Source organism: Phasianus colchicus, chromosome 7 (assembly GCF_987193195.1).
Source record: "Phasianus colchicus chromosome 7, bPhaCol1.hap1.1, whole genome shotgun sequence".
NCBI classification, from domain to species: Eukaryota; Metazoa; Chordata; class Aves; order Galliformes; family Phasianidae; genus Phasianus; species Phasianus colchicus.
Window position 1 is genome coordinate 10,195,856 of NC_143442.1, and position 25,033 is coordinate 10,220,888.

General features: G+C 42.6%; 1 protein-coding gene across 1 annotated transcript in view; it reads left to right on the forward strand.

The window, feature by feature from the left end:
- The window catches only part of ADCY5 (adenylate cyclase 5), a 195,859-nt gene that overhangs the window by 166,439 nt on the left and 4,387 nt on the right, over positions 1-25,033 (forward strand). Inside the window, exons 9-17 of the mRNA XM_031590642.2 lie at positions 1,527-1,549; positions 6,248-6,392; positions 7,581-7,678; positions 10,468-10,555; positions 16,311-16,427; positions 17,316-17,480; positions 19,348-19,523; positions 23,262-23,288; positions 24,125-24,257. Of these exons, the coding sequence (XP_031446502.2) occupies positions 1,527-1,549; positions 6,248-6,392; positions 7,581-7,678; positions 10,468-10,555; positions 16,311-16,427; positions 17,316-17,480; positions 19,348-19,523; positions 23,262-23,288; positions 24,125-24,257 (972 nt within the window). The remainder of the gene's footprint in view (positions 1-1,526; positions 1,550-6,247; positions 6,393-7,580; positions 7,679-10,467; positions 10,556-16,310; positions 16,428-17,315; positions 17,481-19,347; positions 19,524-23,261; positions 23,289-24,124; positions 24,258-25,033) is intronic.

Consider the following 25,033-nt stretch of genomic DNA (forward strand, 5'->3'; position numbering starts at 1 on the left):
AAATAAATAAATCAGATATTCCTGACAACTGTAGAATGATTAAGGAAAAAAAAAAAAAATAGCCACACAACAAGAAGCTGAATGATCCCTTCAGCACTGTTTAATGTGAAATCAAAAGTACATGTTTTGTTTGGCTTGGACAAGTGCACATGTTAACACTGAATCAACGTTACTGTTTCCTTCTTCCCACTGCACTTGAATCCACTGGTGGTTTTGTACATGGCACTGAGAGCCTTCCTTCATCTGGATTTCGGATGGGTTAAGTTGGAGTTGCAGTTTCTATTTTGAGGTGTGGTTTTACTTTGAAACGTAGGGTATAAAAATGGACATAAATCTCTGTGAATCACAGTCCTGGCTGTTGACCTGAGGGACTAGGGCTTCTTTTTTCCACTTGCTGAGTTGGTGTCATCCAGGGTCGCTGTGTTGGTTTTGCTTCTGCCCATTGCTGTAACACCACATTGCTAACTCATCGCAAGGGCAAAATCTATTCTCCTTTAGAATCTGGTCCGTGTTCTTGTTGCTGATGGTGACACACAACGCAGCTGTGTGAAAACTGTTGCCCAGAGCCTTTTCCTTGTAGTCATACAGCATCAGGCAGGCCTCTGTTTGCTCCCCCAACCCGGGAGCAGCTGCAGGTCCAGCAGCTGGAACATCTTCATGTGCTCTGAGAGGTTTTGGCCTGAGGTCTCTGGGAGGAAAACAAAAGCAATGTTGCATATCTCCCAGCTACATTTCTCTTATGTTTTGGAACACAGGGTACAAACCCTGTGCCTGTGACCCTGCTTGTCAAGTATACAACTTCTCTTAACTTCAGTTGAAGTCAAGCCAAGATTTCAGAGGGGAGATTTTGTTTCATCCCATGCAAAATGTCCTTTTTCATGGTATTTGGTCTGTATGGCAATACTAAACATATAGAAGTGTGCCTCCATATGTTTTTCTCTGAGGCCTTCTAGCCACTTAAGCTATGGGTCACCATGAATACACACGCTCGCCCAGTTCAGGTGGCCCCAAAGGAATTGTGAACATTTTGGCTATTACACAAATTATAATTTCTGCAGTCTTATTTAAGAAAACACATTTTTATGTGTGTGCATGCAGTGAGAGGAGAGGGATGGAGACTCTTATGGGGTTCCTGCTGAAAAAATGTAAAGCAAAATGCATTGGGCTTCCTTAGCCAATCCCCAGCTTAAATATTAAGAGGTGCAGCTCTGCTGAATTAAATACGTGGTTGTCCCATGTTAGCGGTCAGAGTTTTGTATCTCAAACAACGTGTGCCAGCAGTCAGCTGAAGCATTTCTCTTATCTCCATTTCCATAAATTTATACCTGAAGGCATGTGTTTTTCTAAAACTGTTCTGTCTGCCCGATGACACAGCAGCACAAACATTGCCGTGGGTTGGTAAGGCTCTCCATCCGCACCTAGCAGTGAATGCTCTGAAAACTCCTCTGCAGTGTCGTTCTCTGCATGCTTTGAGTTCTTAAGATTTGCCTGTTTCCTAACCCTTGTGTCATTTTCCTTTCTTACAGGGTTTTGAGGACCCCAAGGACAAGTAAGCAAATTTTCTTCTGTCATATGCTGTTACTTTTGTGGGTTTTGTGTTGTTGGTTGTTTTTTTCTTCTCATATTAAAAAAGGACAAAAATTAGTGCCTAGCAGCCAAGAATAGTGCCTGGACCCCCCAGTGACTTCTCCTGTAGGGACAGCCAGTCTGAGGACATGGGGTTGACTGATGTGCAATCAGAGCTGCCACTGTCTCAAAACATTTATTGATTTGTCTGGGTCTAACTAGCATTTGGAATTAAAACATTTTGCTGCTCTTTCCCACCCCACCCCACACAGTGTTATTCAGTATTTGCTGTTTTGACAATATCCCAAGAACAAAATCATCATGAAGAGTGTGTCTAGCAGTGTTGAATATTTCCAATAAGAACAAATTATGTATGTCTAAATGACATATATAGTTCCCGAGTGCTTCTTATGTATGTACTTCTGATTCTTTCATAGTACTAATTTCTACATGCAAAAGTAAACTCAGAAATGACAGTTCATTTTAAAAGGTGAATTCATAATTTCATATTGTAAAATGCAAGCACGATAGAGCAGCATTTTGATCTATTTCATATCTAACAATTTTTTTTAATGGTAAAAATAATGATAAAACATGAGTGGTATTTGGTGGTAAAAAAATCTCTTTTGGAGGAAGAAAAAAAAAATATAGTCCCTTTCTCACTTCCACAGCTGGACATTACTAAAAAAATTCTTGTAGTGAGGGTGTCTGTAATTATTTCTTATTCAGAACCACTGAATGGCATTAATTGTAACCTTGCTCAGGGCAAGACAGGTGACAGTAGAGGAGACTGATGCCTGAAATGTGTTGCTATTTCTATTTATCACATTTCTCAGGCTGCCAATAAGGACTTGGCAGATCTGTGTGTGCTGGGGCAGCTGAATGCTTCTGTGGGCCCTAAATAATGTGCCTTTAGGGAAATTCATGTTATGATGGCTGAGCACTGAGTGCAACTCCCTAGAAGTAAAGGAATGTGGTAAGATTGGACATGACAATACTTGGAATCTTCTCCTCCTCTTACCCTTCACTGCAAACTCTGTTTTAATAACATTTACCTCTGTGCACCATGAGATGTTTCAGTGTGGTGCAGGGTGTCTGGGGAATGTCCATGTGTCCATGGCTGCTGTGTACTCAACTGATACTGGATATATTTTGGAGGGAAAAGATCTAACAGATTGCAACAAAATAATTGTGAAGAATACAGACATTTTTAAGTATTCTTCATGAAATAGGATCTTACCTTTCACATAAGAGAACATAAGTTCTCCTGCCTTGGTGCTGGGCTACAGGTGAGTCACTCAGTGAATGAGGAGTGGTTCCTCCTCAGGTGGGTACACCAAGGATGGTCAAGTCTCTCCTCTGTCCTGCAGTTTGAAAAGGTTACTTGAGCTGCTAAGTGCTGGCAAGGATTATTCTGTATTTACTAGTGCTGATTCAGTGTGCTATCTTACTATACAGATTGCAGGCTTTTTTCATTCTTGCTCCACACACACAAAAAAATCTCCTAATTGCCTTAGATTCTCTTGATCCAGCAATCTGCTTAATTCAGGGATAAAGATGTGGCTAAAAAGAAAAACACCTCTGCCAGGAAATGTTGATGGCATTATTTAAATTAGACACCAAGCACTCAGTTCAGTGCTTTCGCATGCAAAAGCACAGCTCTTTTCCAGCAGCAAAGATGAGGCACCATGCATGTCTTAGAACAGGACCTGACACACGCCTGAGTGAAGATGTAGTCATTGAACCTAGGCATGAAGCATTTACAATTATGGCATATATGTAGTTCTGGCAGTGGTCACGCTCTCACACTCTTCATTTGCAGGAAGTAACTGAATAAGCAGAATGTTTTTGGGTTATTCTGAAGCCAACTTCTCTTGGTCAATTGCTAGCTTTTACATGCACAAGTGGAGTGCAAAAGCTACTCCCAGCTCTGTTCGAGTTGTTCCTGTCCCTTGTAACAATTTTCTTTTGGCTGCATTTTGTACAGATCTCAACAGCGCTTTTAAAGAAGTGTTTCTGAAAGTTTCCTGGGGGCCTGAAATCCTTGCTTTTCCCCCACACACTATCAATATATGAATACACATTTCCACATATGAATTTCATTACTCTGTGGCGGTAGCTCAGCTCTGACTTAGGAGCACTGCCTGCAGGGCTCTCCTTAGCACAAGAACATTTGCTCTTTTGATTTAGGACTTATGCAGATGTACCCAGACTTGCTGTACAGTAATGAATAGGGGTACAACAGGCAAGGATGCAGAGCAGCCACCCAGCAGCAGAGTATGTGCAGGTGATCACGCTTCCCTGTTGTTTGCTCGAGTGTGGCTACCTTGCAATGAACATCCCTGCAAGATCACCTAAAAACTGCAGAAATGTGTCTACGTAAGCTGCAACCACAGAAGTTGTAGTATGAGAAATGCCTTCCACAGTACAATGACCTGTTACAGAACTGGAGACAGCCTATGCAGATTTTTCTTCTCTCTTCACATCCTCCTGAATGATGCTGTTCAACTGGAGGTTGAAATGTGACTGAGGTTCACCAAGATGCTGAGCGGACTCTTTTGCTCCAGTTCTGGAGGAAAATGCATTGCCTCTCTCGTACATGGTATGAAATGACTAAATGTGAATGACCCACGTGTGTAAATAACTTGCAGGATCTTGGAATACATTCTGTAAATATGAACCATAATGGTTTCCTTGCTCTTTTTAATCGGTCCAGAAGACAGACTTGTGAGGACGGAGTGAAAAATAAGCAGCCACTTGTTGATTGCTTAAGCAGATGTGCTTCCTCCAAGGGGGCATCTAGAAGTAAATTGAATTTCCTGTCTTTCTAGGGACAAAATTTTGTTATAGTTTCAAAGAGGAATATATGACCGTCAAGAAACTAAATAACTACAGACTAAAACTAAAAACAACTCTTTTCCTCCAACCCTACTGAACTACTGATTGGGTGAAGCAGTAATGAGACACCAAGGCAAGGTGGACAAGCTTCCATTGCCACATGGCCATGAAGAAACATGTTGGAGCAGACTGGCTGGCCAGGGGCAGGAGGGGTGGCAACGAGCCTGTAGGTCTGGTCTGCCTTTTCTTGGTGAGAGGTACATAGCAGAGCAGTGGCACAGAGCGCCTCTACAATCCTGCCATGTCCAGCAGAATGGCTTTCCTTTGAGAAGGGGCCTTTAACCTTGAGCATGGCATCACGTCCTGGTTTGTAGGCCACGCTGAGCAGCCTCTGCTCACAGCACAACCCTGCCAGTAAGCCCAGCAGCAGCCTTGGGCATTGTGCCCTGTCCTACAGTGCAAACGAAACTCAGAACAGAAAACACTGCAGCTTCCCATCTTGCTGGTCAGAGCCTGGGACTTTTTTCCAGAGTGCCAAAGGTGAAGGTCACTTAACATGAGCTGGAAGCTGCATTCCCACCATGGGATTTGCACACAGAAATAGCTGTCCACTGGAATATACCCCTGTGCAACTTCTGTGTCCTTGGCAATCATGTAAACAGAACAGAAAAACAGCCCTTCAGAATGAGCTTTTAATTTCTGCCCATGGCTAGTTTTAAGGCAGACCATTAAAATGGCATCAGCAAGTGACTACATTTTAAGAAGCAACAAGAGATTTTTGGGAGGTGCTTCAGGTTTCCTGACTGCATGTGCAAATTGCCTCGGGGCAATTAATTTTTTGGTGTTATTTTTTAAAATATTTTTTGAAAGCCATAGATGAGCATCAAAAACAAAATGGCAACAAAGATTATAAGCAATCTCAAAATCTTCTTTCACATATTTGGAAAGCAGAATCTAATTTATCTTGGGGAGGATTTTTTGCTACCTTCTTCCTAGCTCAAGTGAATTAAGTATCTTGTAAACAGGAAATATTGTCTGCTTCTCTTACTCATAAAAACTGCATGAGGGAAGCAGTGGGGTGTCAGGCCACATTTTTTCCCTATGTTTGTTTTTGTCAACAGTTTGTTCTGTGTAAACAGTTTTTTTCTCAATAATGGAGAATTGTTCAAGTTCTGAAATTTTTGCAGACATCATAGAATCATTAATGTTGGAAAAGACATCTAAGATCATCTACTGTCCAACCATCCACTTACCACCAATATTGCCCACTGAACCATGTCTTTAAGTACTACATCTATCCTTTCCATTAACACCTCCAGTGTCAGTGACTCCACCACTTCCCTGGACAACCTGTTCCAATGCCAACTACTCTTTCTGTGAAGAAATTCTTCCTAATATCCAACCTGAAATATCCAACATCATTATAGACACAATTATAGCAAAGCAGTGAATATGGCTGCTTACACAGATCATTGATAGCACAGCAGGGAAGAGTAAGTCTGAGGTCTAGTGGAGGGAAACTACAGCCTAGTTGTGAAGATGAAGCACAATAAAGAGACTCCAAAGCAAGAAAACTCCTTGATGGAGGTCATTTAGAAAAAAAAGGCAAATAAATGAAATCCTTTCACTGACGGGCTGTTAGTGAGCAGTACAGCTGGTCTCATTTTCCTCTCAGCTCATAATCCGTTTTCCAGCTCAAAGTTGTCATAAGCAAAATGCCATTAACCTACAGTTTGTTATAGAGTCAGATGATAGCATGTGGTTAAGAGGAGGCAATTATCTTATCCTCTTATGTTCCTTTTTTTTTTTTTTTCTTTTTTTTTTCTTTTTCCCACATCCTCAGGAATACACAGGAAAGTATGAACCCAGAAGATGAAGTGGATGAGTTTCTGGGCCGGGCCATTGATGCCAGAAGTATTGACCGATTACGCTCTGAGCACGTGCGCAAGTTTCTCTTAACATTCAGGGAACCTGACCTGGAGAAAAAGGTAATGCCTTGCCACCCAGGGAGCCGTAAGTGCTACAAAGATTCATTAGTCTGTCTTTGGAAACCCATTTTAAGCTACAGTTAGACAGATTTGGGAGAGAAGAGAAGCAGACCCAGGAGTCCTGAATAGCTGATAGCTTTCAGATATCTTTGCATTGTGAGGCAAAGATCTTTTCAATTTCTCTGTCTATTAAATAGAGACAATATCTTCTCTGGACTGTAATATTAAGCCCAGTTAAATCCAGTTACTGTTAAGGGTACCACGTGAGCTACAGTTTTTAATTGCCCAAAGAAATTCCACATCATATTTTTCCTTTTTTTTTTTTTTTTTTTTCCATCCAAGCACAGATGCTTGGGGTACTTGAGCAGTTTGCATGTTAAGCTCACCATGTAATGGATAAAGTTTCAGAAATTAAGTTGGCACTATTTATTTCGTTTTATGTAGAAATACTCTTTCAGTGACAAGAATTGCAGCCTACTGTGAAAACAGACTTTCGCAGAATTTATAGCTGTTCAATGAATGTGTGGGATCAAGTAAAAGCACAAGCATGTAATTTACCCCCACTCCTTCTCTTCAATTTTATGGCTGAAAACTGCTAAGAAAATTATCAGTTCACCTGTTCTCAGCACCTTTCATTTCATGGTTCAAACATTGAGACCGTTTGTACTGAGAACCATGCTTCAAGCTAAATAAAGCATCTTTGGGAATCGGATGCAGCTCCCATGTGACTGATATGCTGACAAGTAGTTGGAATGAGTGACTGTGTGAAAACCACAGCATCCTCGCACTATCGTTAGAGTGAGCCAAGCTGTCTGCACAAAAAAACCCCAAGGTTTTCTCATTAGCAACATTCAGCCTTGTTGGAGGAAGCTTCCCATGAAAGAAGTTCATGTCTGATGATAGTGACCTATTATCCTGGTCCCTAGTATCCTCATTTCTGTTCCTCTGATGCAAGGACCAGGCTTTGAACCCTCTCTCCATCCAGCTGTATTGATTTGTTCCCTGGTCTTTGGAACATTGTAAGGGTTCAAAGCTTGCCCAGGGACCAGGGGAGTTTGTAGTTTTGGTCTTTTCCTACTAACAGTTCTTTCCAAGAACCTAAATGGAAGCCAAGAAACAAGTGTTTGTTGACTGGATGAAGGCAGCAGCCAATTTTTCCACTAATATAACACTTTGCTTTTTTTGCAGTACTCCAAGCAGGTAGATGACAGATTCGGAGCCTACGTGGCTTGTGCCTCCTTAGTCTTCCTCTTCATCTGCTTTGTTCAGATCATAATTGTGCCGCAGTGAGTATCTTATCTTATCACCCCTTTGCTTCTATCTGCTCCCCCCCCAATATTCTAGCCTATATTTCTTTGTTTTTTTTTTCTTGAGAATTCAGAGCACCAAGGGGAAAGGAAAATCCTTAAATAATTCATTCTTGAATCATGTGTGATGCTTATTGTTTCCACTCATTTCTGGCGCATATTAAACTTCCTCACTGGAGTCTTTCAGTTTTGCCAGCACGATCTCTCTTACCTTTTACCTCCACCTTATGAAATTTGATTTGGCACATTTATAAGGCCGTGGAAAAACAAATATCGCTAAGCTGGAAGCTCACTGTGCCTACTGAGGCATAGTGTGCATTCACAGCTTGAGTTTGGTCCATCCCCTTATCTAAATGCAATAGAACAGAGAGGTGAAAAACCCATCACAGTCTCACTGCTCGGAGTGCTGAGGTTTTGGGGTCTGCTTCACAGGTGAGGTTTAACCTCTTGTGCATTTGTTCTTCTGGATTCAGAGCAGCCATGCAAGAAGAAGAAAAGTACAAAAGGCTACACATGCCTAAGCTTTGATAGCTTACCCGGGGTTTAAGGGATGCAGTCATTTCTTTCTCCAGGCAAGAGAGGGACTGAAGTGGAATAAGCTCCTCTGAGCTGTGGCGCACAGAGCTTTTGAACCACTGCAGTGTGTTCCTGCATCTGAAAGGAACAGTGTAACTCTCTGGATCTTTTCCAGCAGTGAGCTCTGCAGACATGGTATTTCTTCTCAAAGAGTTCATGAAAAAATCCCTTGAAATTAAAACATGTTGGTATTTCCTGTGCTCTCATTTAGTAACAATAATATATCATTCACTGAACACTGCTGTGTTGGAAATAAATTTAGAGTTAGTCATTTTTAATCTGAAGAACAAGATCTCAGAAGCTCTAACAATGCTCCAAATTCATCTTCATTACAAGAAGACAAAAAATTTTTATAGAGAGTTCCAGTGCTATTGTTTGTCATTACAACTGCTTCTACGTCTGTTCACACTGCACTTCTTTTCAGAGTAGAGATTGGTTTGTACCATTCAGAGGAGATGTTTGGAAGGTCATAGAAATAGTGCTTGGTCTGTTGTTTGAGGTCATTCGCTCTCCCAGGCAAGAGGACATTCACTTCTGCTCACAGAAATATCAGATCAGTGAAATAACATCAGTGCAAATGCATTATGTAAACAGACAGATCCGCTTTGGGAAACTAGAGGTTCAAAACTGAAATCAGATAGATCCAAGCAATTACCACACTGTAGCTAATGGCCAAAATATTCTTAGAGAGCTTGGCCTCGCTTACTAATGGCTGACACTTTGGATCTGCTGGCTGGATATTACCACTTTGAGCTCTCACATGCAAAGGCTCTCTACGAGACTTTGTGTTTCTCATCAAACTCCCTAAGCAGCCACTAAGCTGTACCCAGTTCAACATTGAAATGACAGCTTGACACTTTCTGATCTGCACCAACCATATGGCTGACTCTTTCATATTACAGGAGCCAATCCCTTATGGCAGCGTGGTATAAATGTCACGCTGTTCCATCCCCTTCCACATGACCTGGAAGGGGGTGGTTAGCACTCCTGGTAAGTTTTTAAGCATCCATAGGTAGCCTGATCTGTCTGAAAGATAATTTGATTTGAATTAAAATAGAATTTAATGGTTTAAATGCAGATCAGATACATTTTGCTTCTACTTTAAGGTTGTTTTTTCCAGTATTTCAATTTCATAATTTTGGTCTTCTGTTGAAGGTAACAGTTAAGCTGCAACCGACACCACAGGTGTGTATGTGTCACCATCAGAGCTTCATCAAAGACACTCTGGAATTTGAGTCTGACACTAGAGACAAAATGGCAATGGTGACTTGTGATGTTTAAGAGGAATCGCTTTAATGAATTTCATAAAGGCTCAGTGAATTAGCAAGTACAATTAGTCATGAGAGAACACAGAGACTAGCTGGCTTTGGTGTGGTTAGCCTTAATGTCATGTTGCAAGAGTACTTCCTTTAAATTATGAACAAGGCAAACTCCTGGGAGGGGGCCTGTCCTTTCATACTGAGACCAATCACTACAAAATTGTTCTTGAATATCTCCATGATCAAAACACATAAAAAATGCATAGTACAAAGTTAGCCCTGAGGTCCTGTTTGTACTTCAAAGTTGAGAGGAACAGAGAAAGGAGAGGAACAGCTCAAGCTGACCAGGCTAGAGCTGTTACCCCCATCCTTGTGCCACGGTTGCTCCTGTTCCACACACAGGATGAAGCTCAGGCATGGCAGGGCTGTCCCCACTGAGCTTTTCCCTTGTGCGTTCCCTCAGAAAAGCACCAGGTTTCCCAGCTCTACCTGGGGCACAGATAAAAGGGGTTTCATCAGCTTAACATGAAACGTGCCTTCCCTGTGGATTTCACATACACTCAGCTGCACTGCAGTGCACAGCAAGCTTTCCTTTCTGGGGTCTCCAGCCCGCAGCCAGCGGGGCTGACCCTCTGTAATAAATTGTTCCATCACCTCCTCAAGCACAGGAGATTCTTCTCAGTCCCTCTGCTGTCACCTCGGCAGGAAGGTGATTGCTATAAAAGATGCAGCATTCTCTGCTCTGCAGCCTGTGTGACTAATTCAAATATGGCAGCCTATCTGTTGGTATTCAAGGCACCTTGCATCTCCTACTGCTATCCTAATTGGAAAGCCTGTGCAGTGTGTCATAGCTTGTACAAATGTCATAGTCTAGAGATCAGAGCTGTAGCTTTCTATATGGTATGCATTAAAAATAAATCTCCTTGCTTTCAGCTCTACATTTATGCTGGGTTTTTACCTGACCTGTTTTCTGATCTTGACCACGGTGGTGTTTGTTTCCATCATTTACTCCTGTGTAAAGGTAAGCAATGTGCTTTCTTTGTAGAGTCCTTTGCTGAAGCTAACTGGATCAGTAACTTGTTTCTTCAGCTAACAGAGCATGTTTTGTTAGCCATCCTGTCCGCACTGTGTGATAAGGGTTACAGAAAAGGCTTTGATAAGACAGAATGAACAGCAAACAGATGTTAGGGTTGGCATCTCTTTAGCTCAGCAAGCAGTAATCACTCTGTGGATCTGCATGTCTATTAAGTCCCCACTCTCTCTGCAGGCACTCTCATATTGATATAAGAAGATCACATTTCCCAATGTGGAACAAAACACTGATCACTCGTTTCCTCCCTGCAAACTTCCTGCAGAGCAGCCTGTGCACCGTCCCCTGCTGCATATGCGTGTTTGGGTAGGCAGATAATCAGAAGTGAAATATCATCAAGGAAAAATGTCCTGGGGGGAAATAAAAGCCATAAACACATATAACTTTATCAGCCATTCTCAGATGAGTATACAGAGCTCATTCTTGCAACTGTTTCTGATAAGCAGAGAAATTTGTTGTGTGAAATCTGAAGTCATAATAATTATTCTTGGTGTTTTGTGGTAAAATGGCAGTCAGTGTTTTGGAACAGTGATAGCTCTTCTTTTTCACTCAAAGGTATTTGTATTAAACTGCTCATGCTAGTTGGCTTTATATGCTGCTTTGGAGGTCTTTCCATTCTAGCAGGGTCTGAACGTGGAAATCATACAGATTCAGGCACCTCAGTCCAAGCTGAGCTTTGTTACTCAGAACTTAGCAGAAAATAACTTAGGAGCATTAATTTCTCTGCAGAAGACAGTTAGGTAATGGATTATGTCAGGCAGATGATTTACCTCCCTTTTGTTATCTTCTCTGTTCCATTTTCAACAGCTGAAGGTGGAAGCTTGACAGACTTGCACCTTTCACCTCTTTTTGGTTTTTGAAAGCTAGATCTGCAGAATCAAGCTTTGCCTCTTGTTTAATAAGAGCTTATGAACTGTTCTCAATGAAAGCCTTAGATTAAATTTGAATTTAACAACTCATAGGACTTCCCTTGGGCTCCTGAGGTTTCTAAAGGGAATCAAGCGCAGCATCTCATTGGCCCTGCTTGTTCACCAGCAATGAGATGCATAAGTCAGAGATAACAGTGCTAATGGGATGACTTGTGTCCCTTGAGCTGAGAAGTGGTACACTCAGAACTCTGAAGGATTCAAGCTCACTCACTTGCCACCAGGTGGATTTCAAAGCACATGGTTGTTTGTCACCCACTGGCTTCTTCAAGCTTCCGTGTACGGATGGCAACACTCACTTGTTCTGACAAATTCAAAAGTTTTGGTTTAAATTTGGTGACTTTTTGATTTCTTCATTATTACTGATCTGAATTAATGATAAATTTAAAAGGCACGTGGCATTCTTCAATCCTTGTGACCCTGAGAGGATGTTCAGTCTTGCTTTCTTTGCCTTGACCTTCCAAGCTCCTGTAAATGAGGTCTGTTTATTGGTGCCTGCAACCAAGTGAATTCAGACTAACATCAGAATTTAATGGGATTTTATTAAATATTTCCAAAAGTGTGTTTTCAGCATTCTGCTCCAGACCCACAATGTAATTACGTATAACATTCAATGTGACCATTGTATTGCATGTACAAATTGCAAATACTGAAAACATAGAGCCTTCTGGCTCCAGTAGCTTTTTGATTACCCCTTTTTATTGCCTCAGCTTACATCTGATTATGACATGACTTGTTTAGGACAGGTATTTCCTGCTATATGGTTGGCTTGTGAGCTACCTGTCTGATGCTTCTGTCATTAAAGATTTTGGTGTTTCGGTCAGAATTTTTTAATCAACGTGTTGAGCTAACGCTTGGTTAAGGGATATTACTTTATTACTGTGTTGCACGTTGCTCCATGAAGCCTTTTTACCAGTACACAGAAGTGAGGAAGGCAGTTTTACAGACCCTTTGGAGGAAATTTTAAGACACAGAGATGTCAGCATTATTTGTTTTGTTTCACACTTGGATGTGGGATAGGAAAGCATGTATTTTACATACCAGTGGTTAATTCCACACAAAGTTGGAAAGCAGGTGTTCACCCCAGGATACCAGTGTAAGCATAACTTCTGCCTGTTTGCTGTACTGTTACATGATAAGTGTCTCTTTTCCTTCCTTCCCTGTTTTGGCCTCTCCATCTCTGGCTTTGACAGTGGCCAGCAGGCTCTTTCAGGACAACTTGATCATGTTTTATTTTCTTTTGCTGTCGTTATTATCTTCTACTATAAAATTCTCTACGGACTATGAGTTGATCCGGACCTGCCAACACAGCCAGTCTGGCTTTCCAAGTTCCTTCAGCCGCAATAAACAAGAGAGTTCCAGTTCTTCACTTTGATACTCCGTGAAGACTTGGCCACTGTGAGATTGTGTTCCCTCCCAAAAGAGTCTAAGGTCATGAGAACCATGGTCTCTTCACAAATACTCCACTGTCAGACATCTGTTTTGCTACTAACTTACCAAGTTTGTGTTTCTTCTTAAAATCCTTAACTCCTGATATCTAAACTGCTGCATGAAATTCAACTTCTTGCATGTTCCTGGGAACACGTATGGCAAAAAGTTCAAGTTATCCCTTTCTCTCAAAAAAAAGGATTTTGAGACTGTACCCGGGATAAGTACAGTTTGCTCACCTGTTTCTCTGCCTCCTGAGCCTGGGCTAGAAGCTCCTTTTTATTTTATTTTTTTTTCTTCTCAGGCTAAGGAAGAAGTACCTCTGAATATTGTACTTTTTTATAGACTAATAAATCTCTGTGAAATAAGTTACATAAATGGACTTGCAACAGCAAGTTGCCTGGAGATATTGTCTTTCACTCCAGAATCATCTTAATGTACTTCAAAATGTCTCAAAGGCTATTATTACAAATTGAAAACTCAGAACTTAAAGACTTCCTATTTTCTTGTCATCTCACAACACAGCAGCAATTATCTAAGTGGTTTTCCATGTCCACAGTATATCTTAAGAAGATAGAAAGGAGAAATATTACCTTCCTGTCTGCGATCAGCTGTTGCTGCAAAGTACAGTTTTTATTTATTGTATGTTATTTTGTCTTATTTTTGTCATGCAAATGAATGGATGACGTGGATCATTTTCAATATAGCACTAGCATTTATTGCTTTGTTCCATTAGGACTTTCACCTGGAATTCAGTGCCCTACTTTCCCCTTCTGTGCCCACATTCACAGTGGGCATGGTGGTGATGGGTTGACAGTTGGACTGGATGATCTTAGTGATCTTTTCCAACCTTAATGATTCTATATTTGGCACCTGCATGCTTTCAGAGACTCTTGAGGGAGCTTACATCTTCCAGCAGCGCTTACACATTTCTGTGAAGAATGAACTGGAATTGACTTTATCCCATTGGGGTTATTTTTCTTGACACAGGTATTTTAAGAGAGCTAACACGCAGTCTCAAGATTGTGTGGCAACCCAAGTGTGAATCCAGGCTGCCCGTGTTAGATCCTTCAGCCCAGTTTCTCAGGAGATGCACGTACACTCTTGGAGGTGCCATTTCATCGGGCCCTTCCATGTTCTGTCCTTCATTCAGGCATGATCTGAGGTATTAAGAGGAGCAGAGGGTGCTGGACAATACAAACGAATGGACTAACTGCCAATAGTGAGCAGATTTTCACTGTACCATAACATCTTGATTGTTCTGCTTTTCTTACAAGGACAGAAGGGATTATATTTTGTTAGAGCTATCCACTTTTCTTTCTTTCTTTTTTTTTCTTTTTGGGAGTTGTTACACCCCTGACTTGTGGCTACTTTTATGGAAGGAACATTGCTAGAGCAGAGCCAACCTGCCAGGGCTGGGACAGGTCCCCCATTTCTACCACAGAGGTTTTCCAAACCTCAGGTATTATGGGTCACTGTGACTGCCTCTGTAAAATGAGAGGTTACACGTGTGCAGTGTTCCTGAAAGCCGTTCCTAATGCAGAGGCCGCTCAGATGTGAGGCACAGCTGTGCTGCTGTGCTCTCCATTGCAGTCCTAACCTCCTATGGCTTCTGGCATTTGTTACCTCCTCGAGACTTTTTCCAGCTGCACTTGTTTACTGACCTAAGGTTTTCCATATTTTGTAAAGTAAGGAGAACTGAGATTAATACAAAAAAAAACCAAAAAAACAAATCCAACATGTTTTCATTAAACTTCAGGTATCTTTCATTGATAGCTTTGCTTGATATCTCAGGCTTGGTTCAAAGTCAGGCTTTTTTTGGGATCGCTGGCAGCAGAGGCTTGAGCATTCCCAAGCATTACTTAGAGCCTGATTTGCCAGAGATTACAGAAAGAGACCACCTAGGCCCAGAGATTGTACAAGCTTTCCACAGATTTCAATCCATTTTCATCCAGTGCAAATTGGTCAGTACCCCAAACAGACAATGGCCCTCTCCTCCCTCCTGGAGGAAACTCTCACTGTGTTGGCCTCTCTTCTCCTGCTGTGAAAGTCACCAATAAATCAGTGCTTCATTTGCTTCGTAATTGCGTTGTAGGGTCACTGTGTGGGAAGCTTGCACTGACAAATCGTTGCATCTCTAAAGATGTAAGAGTGAAGGATAAAAGGGAAAAGCAGGACTTTTAATAGAAACATTAGTCATAGTTAAATTGCAGTGCCATGTTGCTGTGCCGTAGCTTCTTTGTGTCTCTAAAAATACCTTCTGGTGACTTGGTTATTCATGCAGCATGTGGATATGGGGAGTTGGATTCTGGAAAACTTTGGCAGGGACCAGCAGAGTCCCTGGAGCGGCGGCCTGGCGGGGACAGGCACTGCAGGGCTGGTGCTCCCCAGTCACAGGGTGATGGAGGATCTGCTGTGCCCTTCTCTTGCTGAGATCCTGAGCATGCTCTGGATTGGTGGTGTTGAGTAAAGACAATGGGAAGAGAAAGGGTTTGTTTCAGTGACTCTGCTCTTGCACTGATGCAGTGCAAGGAGGTCTGGCTGATGCTGAGGTGTGACCCCTGCAGCACAGCACTCCTCGTTAGGTTTTAACACAGACTGTTTCTTCCTAGGATGCAATGCAGCACGTGAAAACCAAGAGTGCTGCAGGTGTATGGTTAAAAGGCAATTAGAAGAAGTCTTCCAGCTTTGATAACAGCAAATCTCTGGGATGGGCTGTTTAGGGAAGTGCAGGGATTGCCCTTAGCAGAGGTTATTTTTAGCCCCCTGTGGGTGCTGCAGACGAGCCAAGGCCAGCTGGTTTCTGCATCCAGGGTGGAACAGAGCACAGGGCTGGCCAGGGCTTTTTAACTGCGTTGCTGAAATGGCACCGCAAAGTGCTGCAGTATTGCTTCTTGATCAAAGGGATTTAACTCTTTTCCTCTTCCTTTTTTTTCTTTAAAAAAAATTTCATTTCTGCTTTTTTCAAAGTTGGATCCAACAATTTAAAAGCTCCAGCTCCTTGTTATTTCAATTACAGGTGGCTTGTGGTTTGCTTCTCCCAGCAGGATGAGGACAGCCCTGTAAACAGTGCTTTCACAGCTCACAAACTGAGATCAGGCAAAATGTTCCCCGTTGGGAGGGAATAAGCAAATTCCACCACAAGTCCATCATGTTCCTGCCTGCCTTTGTCCCAGACCTGTCATCCCATCAGCCGTTCTCTGACCCCTGTGCAGCATCCACACAGACACCGTGCTGAAGGATGTGGGCAGCTCAAATGCAAGTTGCAATTTGTAAAATAAGCAATGATTTCATGTTTATTTAGTCTTTTTTTTTCTTTCTCCCACATCCAGCTTTTCCCAGCACCACTCCAGACTCTTTCTAAGAAGATTGTACAGTCCAGGACCAATAGTACCTTAGTTGGAGTCTTTGCCATTATCCTGGTTTTTCTCTCTGCCTTTGTCAACATGGTACGTGCATCAATTCCCTCAGCCCACTAAGTTCTTTATGGTGTTCTTATTGACGCATTGCAGCAGCGTGACCCTTACAACCACTGGCTTTAATGTAATCCTGCCTAATGCTCACAGTATCTGAGGTCAGTCTCCTTTTGCTTTTCAGGCACAGAGAGGAAACGGGAGGCAGACAGCTGCGTGCTGATAGCCTGTTGTGTGCCTAGAGCTCACTTACGCCCGTGTTCTTTCCTGATTCTGTAAAAGCTTTTGCTACAAGTCCACCCAGGCTGACACGTATCCCAGCACGAGGCCCGTGCATCATTTAACTCCCACAGCAGTGAGTGGGACTGAAGTGGTGCATGGGCTTTGCTCTGGCTGTCTGCACAGGGCCAAGTCTTGCTCCGAGTGCAGTTATCGCTTACCAGGGGTTGTAAAGACTTTGCTTTAAGTTGCACTGTTGGGACCGGGCTGGTTTTGCTTCGCATGCAACCAGCTTTGCTGATTTCAGGCTTGGAGGGAGACTGGCTATTCTCTAGGACCCTGCAGGTGCTGGTTTCTTACTTGTACAAATGGCTTCAAGGCTGCAAGTATTTAAAAGAACCACTTTAATATTCTATCCCCTACATACATCTACTTCAATTTTTAAGAAAGGGGGAAAACTAGAGATGGCCCTGGGACTTGGGAGTAGCTCCAAAGGCTCCATGTGGCTTTCTGCTTTCAGTTACAGCCTCAGCTGAGGCAGTGCTTACTGGTATACACAGTAAAACACAGCCTGGTGATTTAATTTTGTACATCGCTTAATTCCCTTGCTGGAGCCATTTTCAAGGGCGTCTTTAATTGTTACAAACTATTTGCTTTTTTCTTCCTTGTCTGTGCCTTTCAGTTTAATCCCATCTTTTTCTTCAGTTCATGTGCAGCACTGTGGATCTTGCCAGCTGCATGGCTGCAGAATACAACATCACTCCTGACCGGGTGGACATATGCCTTATCAGCAACCTGACTTCCAACTACAGCCTGGGCACATTGCAGGGATTCTGTGACAGTCCTTTGCCCAACTGCAACTTTCCAGAGGTACTGCTTGAAATAAATGGGCTGCATTTGTTTGATCTGAGAAGGGGGAGTAGAAGTGTGTGATAGATCTCAATGATTCAGAGGAAAGGAGGTTGCTCCTGGGTGATCTTATAGGGCCAACACAAACTCAGGTGTCTGAAGTTGTTGTCATGAGTCCACATTCATGTTAAAGTTTCCTCAGGGCTGAAAAATTGGAAAGCTTTTATGATTGTTTCTAATGGCAAAAAGCAAATACCTTTTACACAGAGGTAGAATACTTTTCCAGGAAAATCACCTCTTTGCTTAGCTGTTCAAAATCTTTCCATGAGTTTTTAGATCACAACCCTAAGGATTTGGGATTTTTTGTCATGGTCATCTGTGTTATTGGGGATCTTTCAGATTTATGGCTGATTTATAACCATACAGACATCCAAGATGCTACTGATGTCCCTGGTGTCCTACTGAAAAGGTTTCCATTTAACCTAACGGAGATATTGTCACAGTCTGATTTGGTGAGGTTTTTCAGACTACCATGACATTGACTTTCAGCCCTGCAAAGGCCCTTAGTGTGTCCCAGAAAGACCCAGTAGCAAAATCTGGCACGATGGAGAACTGGAAACAGTCTGTGCCCATCAGAAGGTGGGGAGGAGTAATGATGGCTCAGGACAGGGATGTTTCTAAGCAGTGGGGAGCAGCCATTGTGCACGCAGGGGATGCTGTCACCACTTTGAGCCTCTGCTGTTCAGTGGGCTAAGGAGGGGGAGACCCTGCCCTGTGCTCTGCAGGGTGGATGTTGGATCTGGTGCCACTGTTGCCTGTTGCTCCCAGTGTGCTTTCAGAATGTTGTGGGATCCTGGCCTTCAGCCACAAGGAACATCCACACATATTTTCTAGAAGCTGAGGAGGCAATTAACAAGCTGTAAAGTGATTTTCTCAAATAGAATATATCAGCAACGAACTAATAATAAATGAGCTCAGAACATAAGCATATTTATTCTTCAAGTAAGTCTTGCTTTTAACCTTTTTCAAAAGGATGGATTGTCTCAGACCTCTGATACAGTCTGGTACACTCTGTCTGCACGGAGTGGAAGCTTAACGCCTCACAGATTTGATACCTGGAAGGTGATGAGATAGATAGTGTGCCTCTCTGGGTTTTACATCGATACCAACTTTCCCAGGAGCCATACACTGAGCTCACAACCTGCAACCACATTTGAAAGCACTGGCATGCTAAACATTCAGCTGTCAGAATGGCAGAAGTTTGTACCTGGTAAAGCAAAGCATGGCAGAGGGCTCTGCTCCCACACATCCACACGTGCTGTTCCTGCAACATCTGCTAGAAAAAGTGATCAGAGTGTTGGTAGGAGTGTGTCCAGCCTGTATCTTGCCAGTGGGTTCAGTGTGTCACATCAGCAGGGTAATACCTTCCAATTGGACTCAAGTGGATGTGTAAGTCACGACAGTGTGGATTCTTAATACCCTTGGTTTCATGTGATGTGCAAATACTTGACTTCAAGACCAGAATTTTAGTTTAAAACAGAAAATATTCCGGCATAATTGGTTGATGCTTTCTGCTGGTTTAACAGCTATGTCTAGGGTGAGCCTGCACCACAGCTTTTGGGTCTACAGCTGTGAGCCTTGTGCCTCTGGAGTAAAACAAACAGCGTCCAAAGCAGAACAATGTTCAGTTAAGATTTAACATTTAAATCCCTTGTAATGTTGGAGGATCCCACAAGCAGAACCCAGTTTACATGTTCATTCAGCTCAACCACATGACTCCCAATCCCTTTCTTATCCCTCTGTTCAGTTTCCTTTGTTTTCAAATTTGATTTATCCTGCTGACATTCATTTTTCTTCTGTTTTTTTTCCCCTTTTTGTCTTTATACAGTACTTTACCTACAGTGTCTTATTGAGTCTCCTGGCCTGCTCTGTGTTCCTTCAGATCAGCTGTATTGGAAAACTGATCCTTATGTTAATCATTGAATTTATATATGTTCTCATTGTGGAAGTGCCAGGGGTGAACCTTTTTGACAATGCAGATCTCCTGGTTACAGCTAACAGCTAGTAAGTGCCTTTCACTTCTGAAATCTTTAAGTAATTTCTTTCAGCCAGTGATTCCAGCATAGCATTGGATGGGAGTGCCAAGGCCATGGTGCAAGCAAGGGAAGTGCATGGTGTGAGGGCAGGCATGGCTGTAAATTAAAGGCACTTCAATTCTTCGAAGCTGGGGATCACAGTTCCCTTTAAGAACTCTTAAATCTGGGATTTGACTAATGAACTGCCTATTAATAACAAAATATAACTGCAATCAGAGTGGATCTGTGTTATTTTTCTCCCTGAAATGGGGAGCAGTTAGTCATTCTCACTTCTTCTGATAACACATTCTCAATATAGAAATGTCTTTTCTCAAAAAGAAAAACATCTCCAGCAAATTTGAGGTGGCTCAGGGATGTGATAATGAACCACTGCAATATTCAGACATCTGGTGTGTCACAGCCAGGTTGGGGTTGTGTATGGGAACTGGTGATCACAGCCTGAACCTCTGATTGACCACCTAAGGCAAGCAATGAGTCTGCTGTGGGAGCACAGGTGAAGGCAATTCACCTGTGCTACCAGCAGGGGTGGAGCCTGGCTCCACCTCTCCTAGATCCCATTTAAGTGCTCACTACCACTGAGGGAGGATCTCTTGCTGGAGACCACTCCTTGAGGAGTTTACTGCAAGCCTGCGACACTGGTAAGCATTCCCTTTTATTTTGATTATCTTTCCATTATGATAATCTTACCAAGCTTAACCTTTGTACGCCTATTGATTGTACTGGTGGCATCATGTGGTGTTTGACATTTGGCTAGGGATCTCCTTACAGCTGATCTTGGCCACATGTTTGCAACACCTTGGTCCCACCATAGCTGTGGGACCTGGACTGGTTGGGAGTAGCCAGGTGCCTTTTTGCTACAAAAGGTAGTTTGTCTTCGCCAGGTCACATATTAATCATGGTTCCAACCTCCATCCAATGACAGGTTGCCCCTCTCCTGAAGGGCCTGTCAGGGAGGCAATTGAGGCACATTCACGAACTCGTCCTCCTTCACAGCTTTGAAGTTGCATTGTTTTGTTAAATGCTTGTTTTGATTACTTCCCCTTGTGGGCAGTAGTTGTGCTTGAGTGTGGGTAGAACATGAAGTCATGACTTAAATGACAGCAAAGGATATTTGCATAGGCACTGAGAAGCTCTTTAATGGTAAAGATCTGGTAAGGACAGAGATAATTGAAAAGTTTCCAACGCTGATGGTTTAAAGGACAGTTTAGGTAAATTATCAGTCAAGGATTATAGCTATAGTTGTTTCAGTCTTGAGACAGGAGGGTGATGGAGAATATGTCTGTGGTCCTATGTTTTTTTTTGTATGTTAAAAAGCAGCTTGTGTAATTGCTCAAATTTCTTGATACTCATTCAACCCCACAAGCTGGATGTGCCTGGTTACTTCTGTCCTCCACATAAATATCCTATGATTTTTACCGTTCCTGCATAGCCCTTAATAATTGATGGAGGTGTGACTTTTACATCTATTGGCAGTAATCACTTAAATTATTTTGTTAACTCATACAAATAACATCATGTAGGAAACCCCTTGGAGCTTTCTGTGAGGGTATGGGAGAATGAGGTTTTTCCCTCACTTCTTTTTGCAGGTGATGTATAGTCCAACAGTGGAAGCTCTTTTACATTTTTCTAACTGAACTCAAGAAACAAAAGCTTTTTATATTCCAAATATCATTTAATTCTTGTAAGTCAAGCACTAAGTGAAATTAGAGCACTTAGAAGTATAATTTACGTCATTCCACAATCAAAATGTCAGTAATAAAGTGGAGAAGGTTAGCAGGTTTTCCCAGAAATAACTTTGTGTGGTGCTGCATTATCTCTCATTAAATTGCATTTGTTTTGTCCTGAGAGCCCCAAGGACAGCTATATTCTGCCCCAAAGCCTGGCAGTCTCTTTGTGCATTTGGGGAGTGGGAGCTCAGCGTGTGACACATGGTTCAGAGATGGACCTTATTGTCCAGCTGATAGTTTAAAAAAAAAAAAGCACCCATGACCTAATGCTACTTTAATTGGATGTCCGTTGTAGCTCCATAATTACTGTCTGTTCTGCAGCCATTATTGGGCTCTGACTAATTAGAAGCGATGCAGATGTCGCTTCATGCTTCTGTGTACAAACCAACCAGCATGCAAGCAACTGAAAAGCTGACTGCAGTATGTTGTGATTTGCTTGTCCTGACTGTAGTGCCACACCAGCACGGTGACACGTGAAGTACAATGGGATTCACAGAGCTACTGTTTATTGCCTTACCTTTTTGCTGTGCGGGAGATTAAAATAATGCATTGGATTTCAAGATGCGATGGGGCAATGTGAGCTCGTTTGCTGCATTCCATAGTCTATATTACTGCTGAGGATTTTAGAGCAAGCATAACACCCACAGTGAGCTGCAGGCTCAGCACAGAGGGTCAGATCTGCCACAGCCTAGTCATAAGACTGAGAGATAATGAGAGCAGGCAGTCATCCCTGACCAGGCAGTGATTTAGGGGAGCTGAAGAGCCATGCTGCATGCACCAGGCATCTCTAGCTCCAACTGGATCCATCCTGCAGTGTAGGAGCTGGCCCCAGAGCTGTGTCCCCAGCCAGACACAACCTGGGCTTCATTGTGTGGTCAGTGCTGGAGCTGGACAAGGGAAAACATCTGTGCAAGGCAGCATGGGTTGCAGAATCCATGTCAGAAGGAATTGCATGCTCAGAGCTGCAGAAGATATCTTTAACAAACAAGATTAGAGAGAAGCTATGCTTTTATTTTTTTTAATTTTATGCCCAGTTAGGCTCCCTCAGTGTCTTCAGTTCTGATCATTTCTTAGCTTTGTGTAGCATGAGCAAGCTGCAGACTGGCACACCTGGCCTCGTGTGAGATTCTCAGCTAGAGCTGTATCCCATTTGTAGCCTGCAAATCTCTAAGTGCATCAATGTCATTATAGTCAGGACAAGCAAATCCAGTGCTTGCTTGCTTTCTGTATAAAAAGTATTTTAAAAGATACATATATTGGTTCTCAGCCACCTAATATTCCACCCACACTTGAGAAGAAACCAGCAGCATCAAAGCAATTGATCAGGCAGGAACTCAGCCAGCTCCTACCTACCAGAAAGCTCTTCTCCATCCTTTTCACTGTAAGAAAAGTTCACCCTCCATCTTCAGCAGCAATGCTTCATAGGAGCCCTTTGCATGCCCAGTGCAGTGAGCAGTGACAGCAACCTGCATCAGGCTTTTCTCGGTGCTCCCATGTGCAGTACGTGTAGCTGAGCACAGCACAGGAGATGAGCACCTTGCCCAAGTGAGCAGTAATGGGGTAAAGGGGCTAGACTTGTCTCCATGTTAGAATGCATGGGGAAGAAGGTAACTACCTCTCATGAGCCGTTCACCCAAAGCTTCTTTAAATCAGTTTTTAATGGCTGACCTCATGGAGCAGTGACAGATGCAGAAGCGTTTGCTAAATATCCCGCACTGACATTAAAATCCCAAATGATTCTCTGACTCTGAAGTCTCCTTAGATGTTTTAACCATGTTAACCATGTGGTACAATCACAGACAAGGTCCTTTTTTCTCCCCTCATCTTTCTGTTGCTGACTGCTTTAAAAGGGCTACAGCCCCGCTCAGCGTCAGCAGTGCCACATTGCAGAGGTTCTGTTGCATTATGTGCAGAGGGGCGGGTGCTGGAGGCAGCAAAGCACTCCACTAACCATGTCTGTGTATTTTTTTTTTTTCCAGCATGTCAACAAATTCAACGTTACCATGGTGAGTCACTTTGGCATTACATATTTGCATGGGTATTATCAGTAGACATTTTCTGTTCTCAAGGCGCAGTATCAGCACACTGACTTCAACAGTGCCTCGTACTTGTATGTGCACTGCTGTGTTCTGGGGGCAATGCAGTACAAATGCCCTAAATGCATTGAGTAGTGCCCTTTTATCTCAACTGATGCTCCCTGAGCACCCTTCTCCCTGTGAGAACTTGTTTTATAGAGCACCTCATAGATCATACTTGGAGTTACAAACTAAAGCGTTTATCAAAATATTTTCATGCTGTGTAACACTGGTATTCAAATCATTTTTATTTGCTGGCTTGCCAGAAGGGTTGGGAACGTATCCTAATGTTCTTTTCAGCTATCACAATTTCTATAAAACAAAGACATTTAGAAGTTGCTAATTAGGAAAGCAATAACTGTAGAACAGCTCCAGACTTTGGAAGCTGGGGAAGGCAGTGCAAGAGACACAGTAAATGCAGTCTGAAGAGGTGTCAGCATTCTGGTTTTGCCAAGTGTAGCAATGGCTGAGCATTTATGGCTGCTCTCTTAAAAATGACTTTTAGGTCGATGTTAACCCTTGTTAGGAAGTTGGATTGCATTTTTAATTTCAAGGACCCGCTTTAGAAACCAGCACCTGTAGTCCAAAGTCCTGAGGTTTTTTTTCCAAGTATTGCTTTCCTTTGACCAATGTGGGCTTCAACGGGAAGGAAAAATGTGATTTCTTCAGAGCTTGGTTAGTCCTGAAGTGAGAACTGGAGTGTGTGGCTGAGCTGTGTCCCTTCACACTGAGAATAACCTGACAATCCTGCTCCTTGTTGACCACAGCTCTTCAGCAGTGACACGAGTTGCACTGAAGATCGTCACCCCTGTCATCATTACGGTCTTTGTCCTGGCACTGTACTTGCATGCCCAGCAAGTGGAATCCACTGCAAGGCTTGATTTTCTCTGGAAACTCCAGGTTAGTGGGTATCGCTGTGTTGGAGGAATACTGGAGTCTTTGGGCTTAGTATGAAACTGATGAGTTATTCAGAAGTTTCAGAGCATTATAAAATGCCTTTGAATTTAAGCTGAATCTGATGTATAACAGGGCATACTAGTAACATTCACTTCTTTTGTATTTTGCCTTCTGAGTGCTTCTCATCCTGGTCATTTACTTTAACCCTCTGTTTCCTTGTAAATTCACTTGGGATGGTCCCTGCCATAGAAGATCATAGATCTGAAGATCTAGGTTAACAAACTCGGGCACCTGAGCATGTTGCTGTTGCAGGAACCTGTAATAAAACATCATTTGTAAATATAAGCATCTCTTACTGCTGACTTGTTTCCTATAGTTCAGCTTCAGTTTGTTGTGTTTAGGGATGTGAAGGATTCACAGCTGGATTTTCATTCACTGTCTTCTTAAGCAGTGGAAGTGGCTCGGTATCCAGGCTCCGTTAGCCACTAGGCAGCGGTGTTGGGTAACCAACATGGTACAGACAGTGCCTTGCTTTGCTCCCATCCCTGGGTTTGTTGTTAGTATTTTTACTGTGTGTGCCCATGAGTGGCATTAGGGTGTCCTGTGTGATTCTCAAGAAAGCAGAACGCATCTCAGCTCTGCCCATGGCTCACAGCTGGAGGAACACAGGTCTCCTATAGATTATTTTTACCTTCTGGATAGTAGAACATCATTCTAATAATAGGCTTCACTGATTTTTAGTAGGAATCACTGTGGAAGAAGCAATTAAAGCTCCTTAG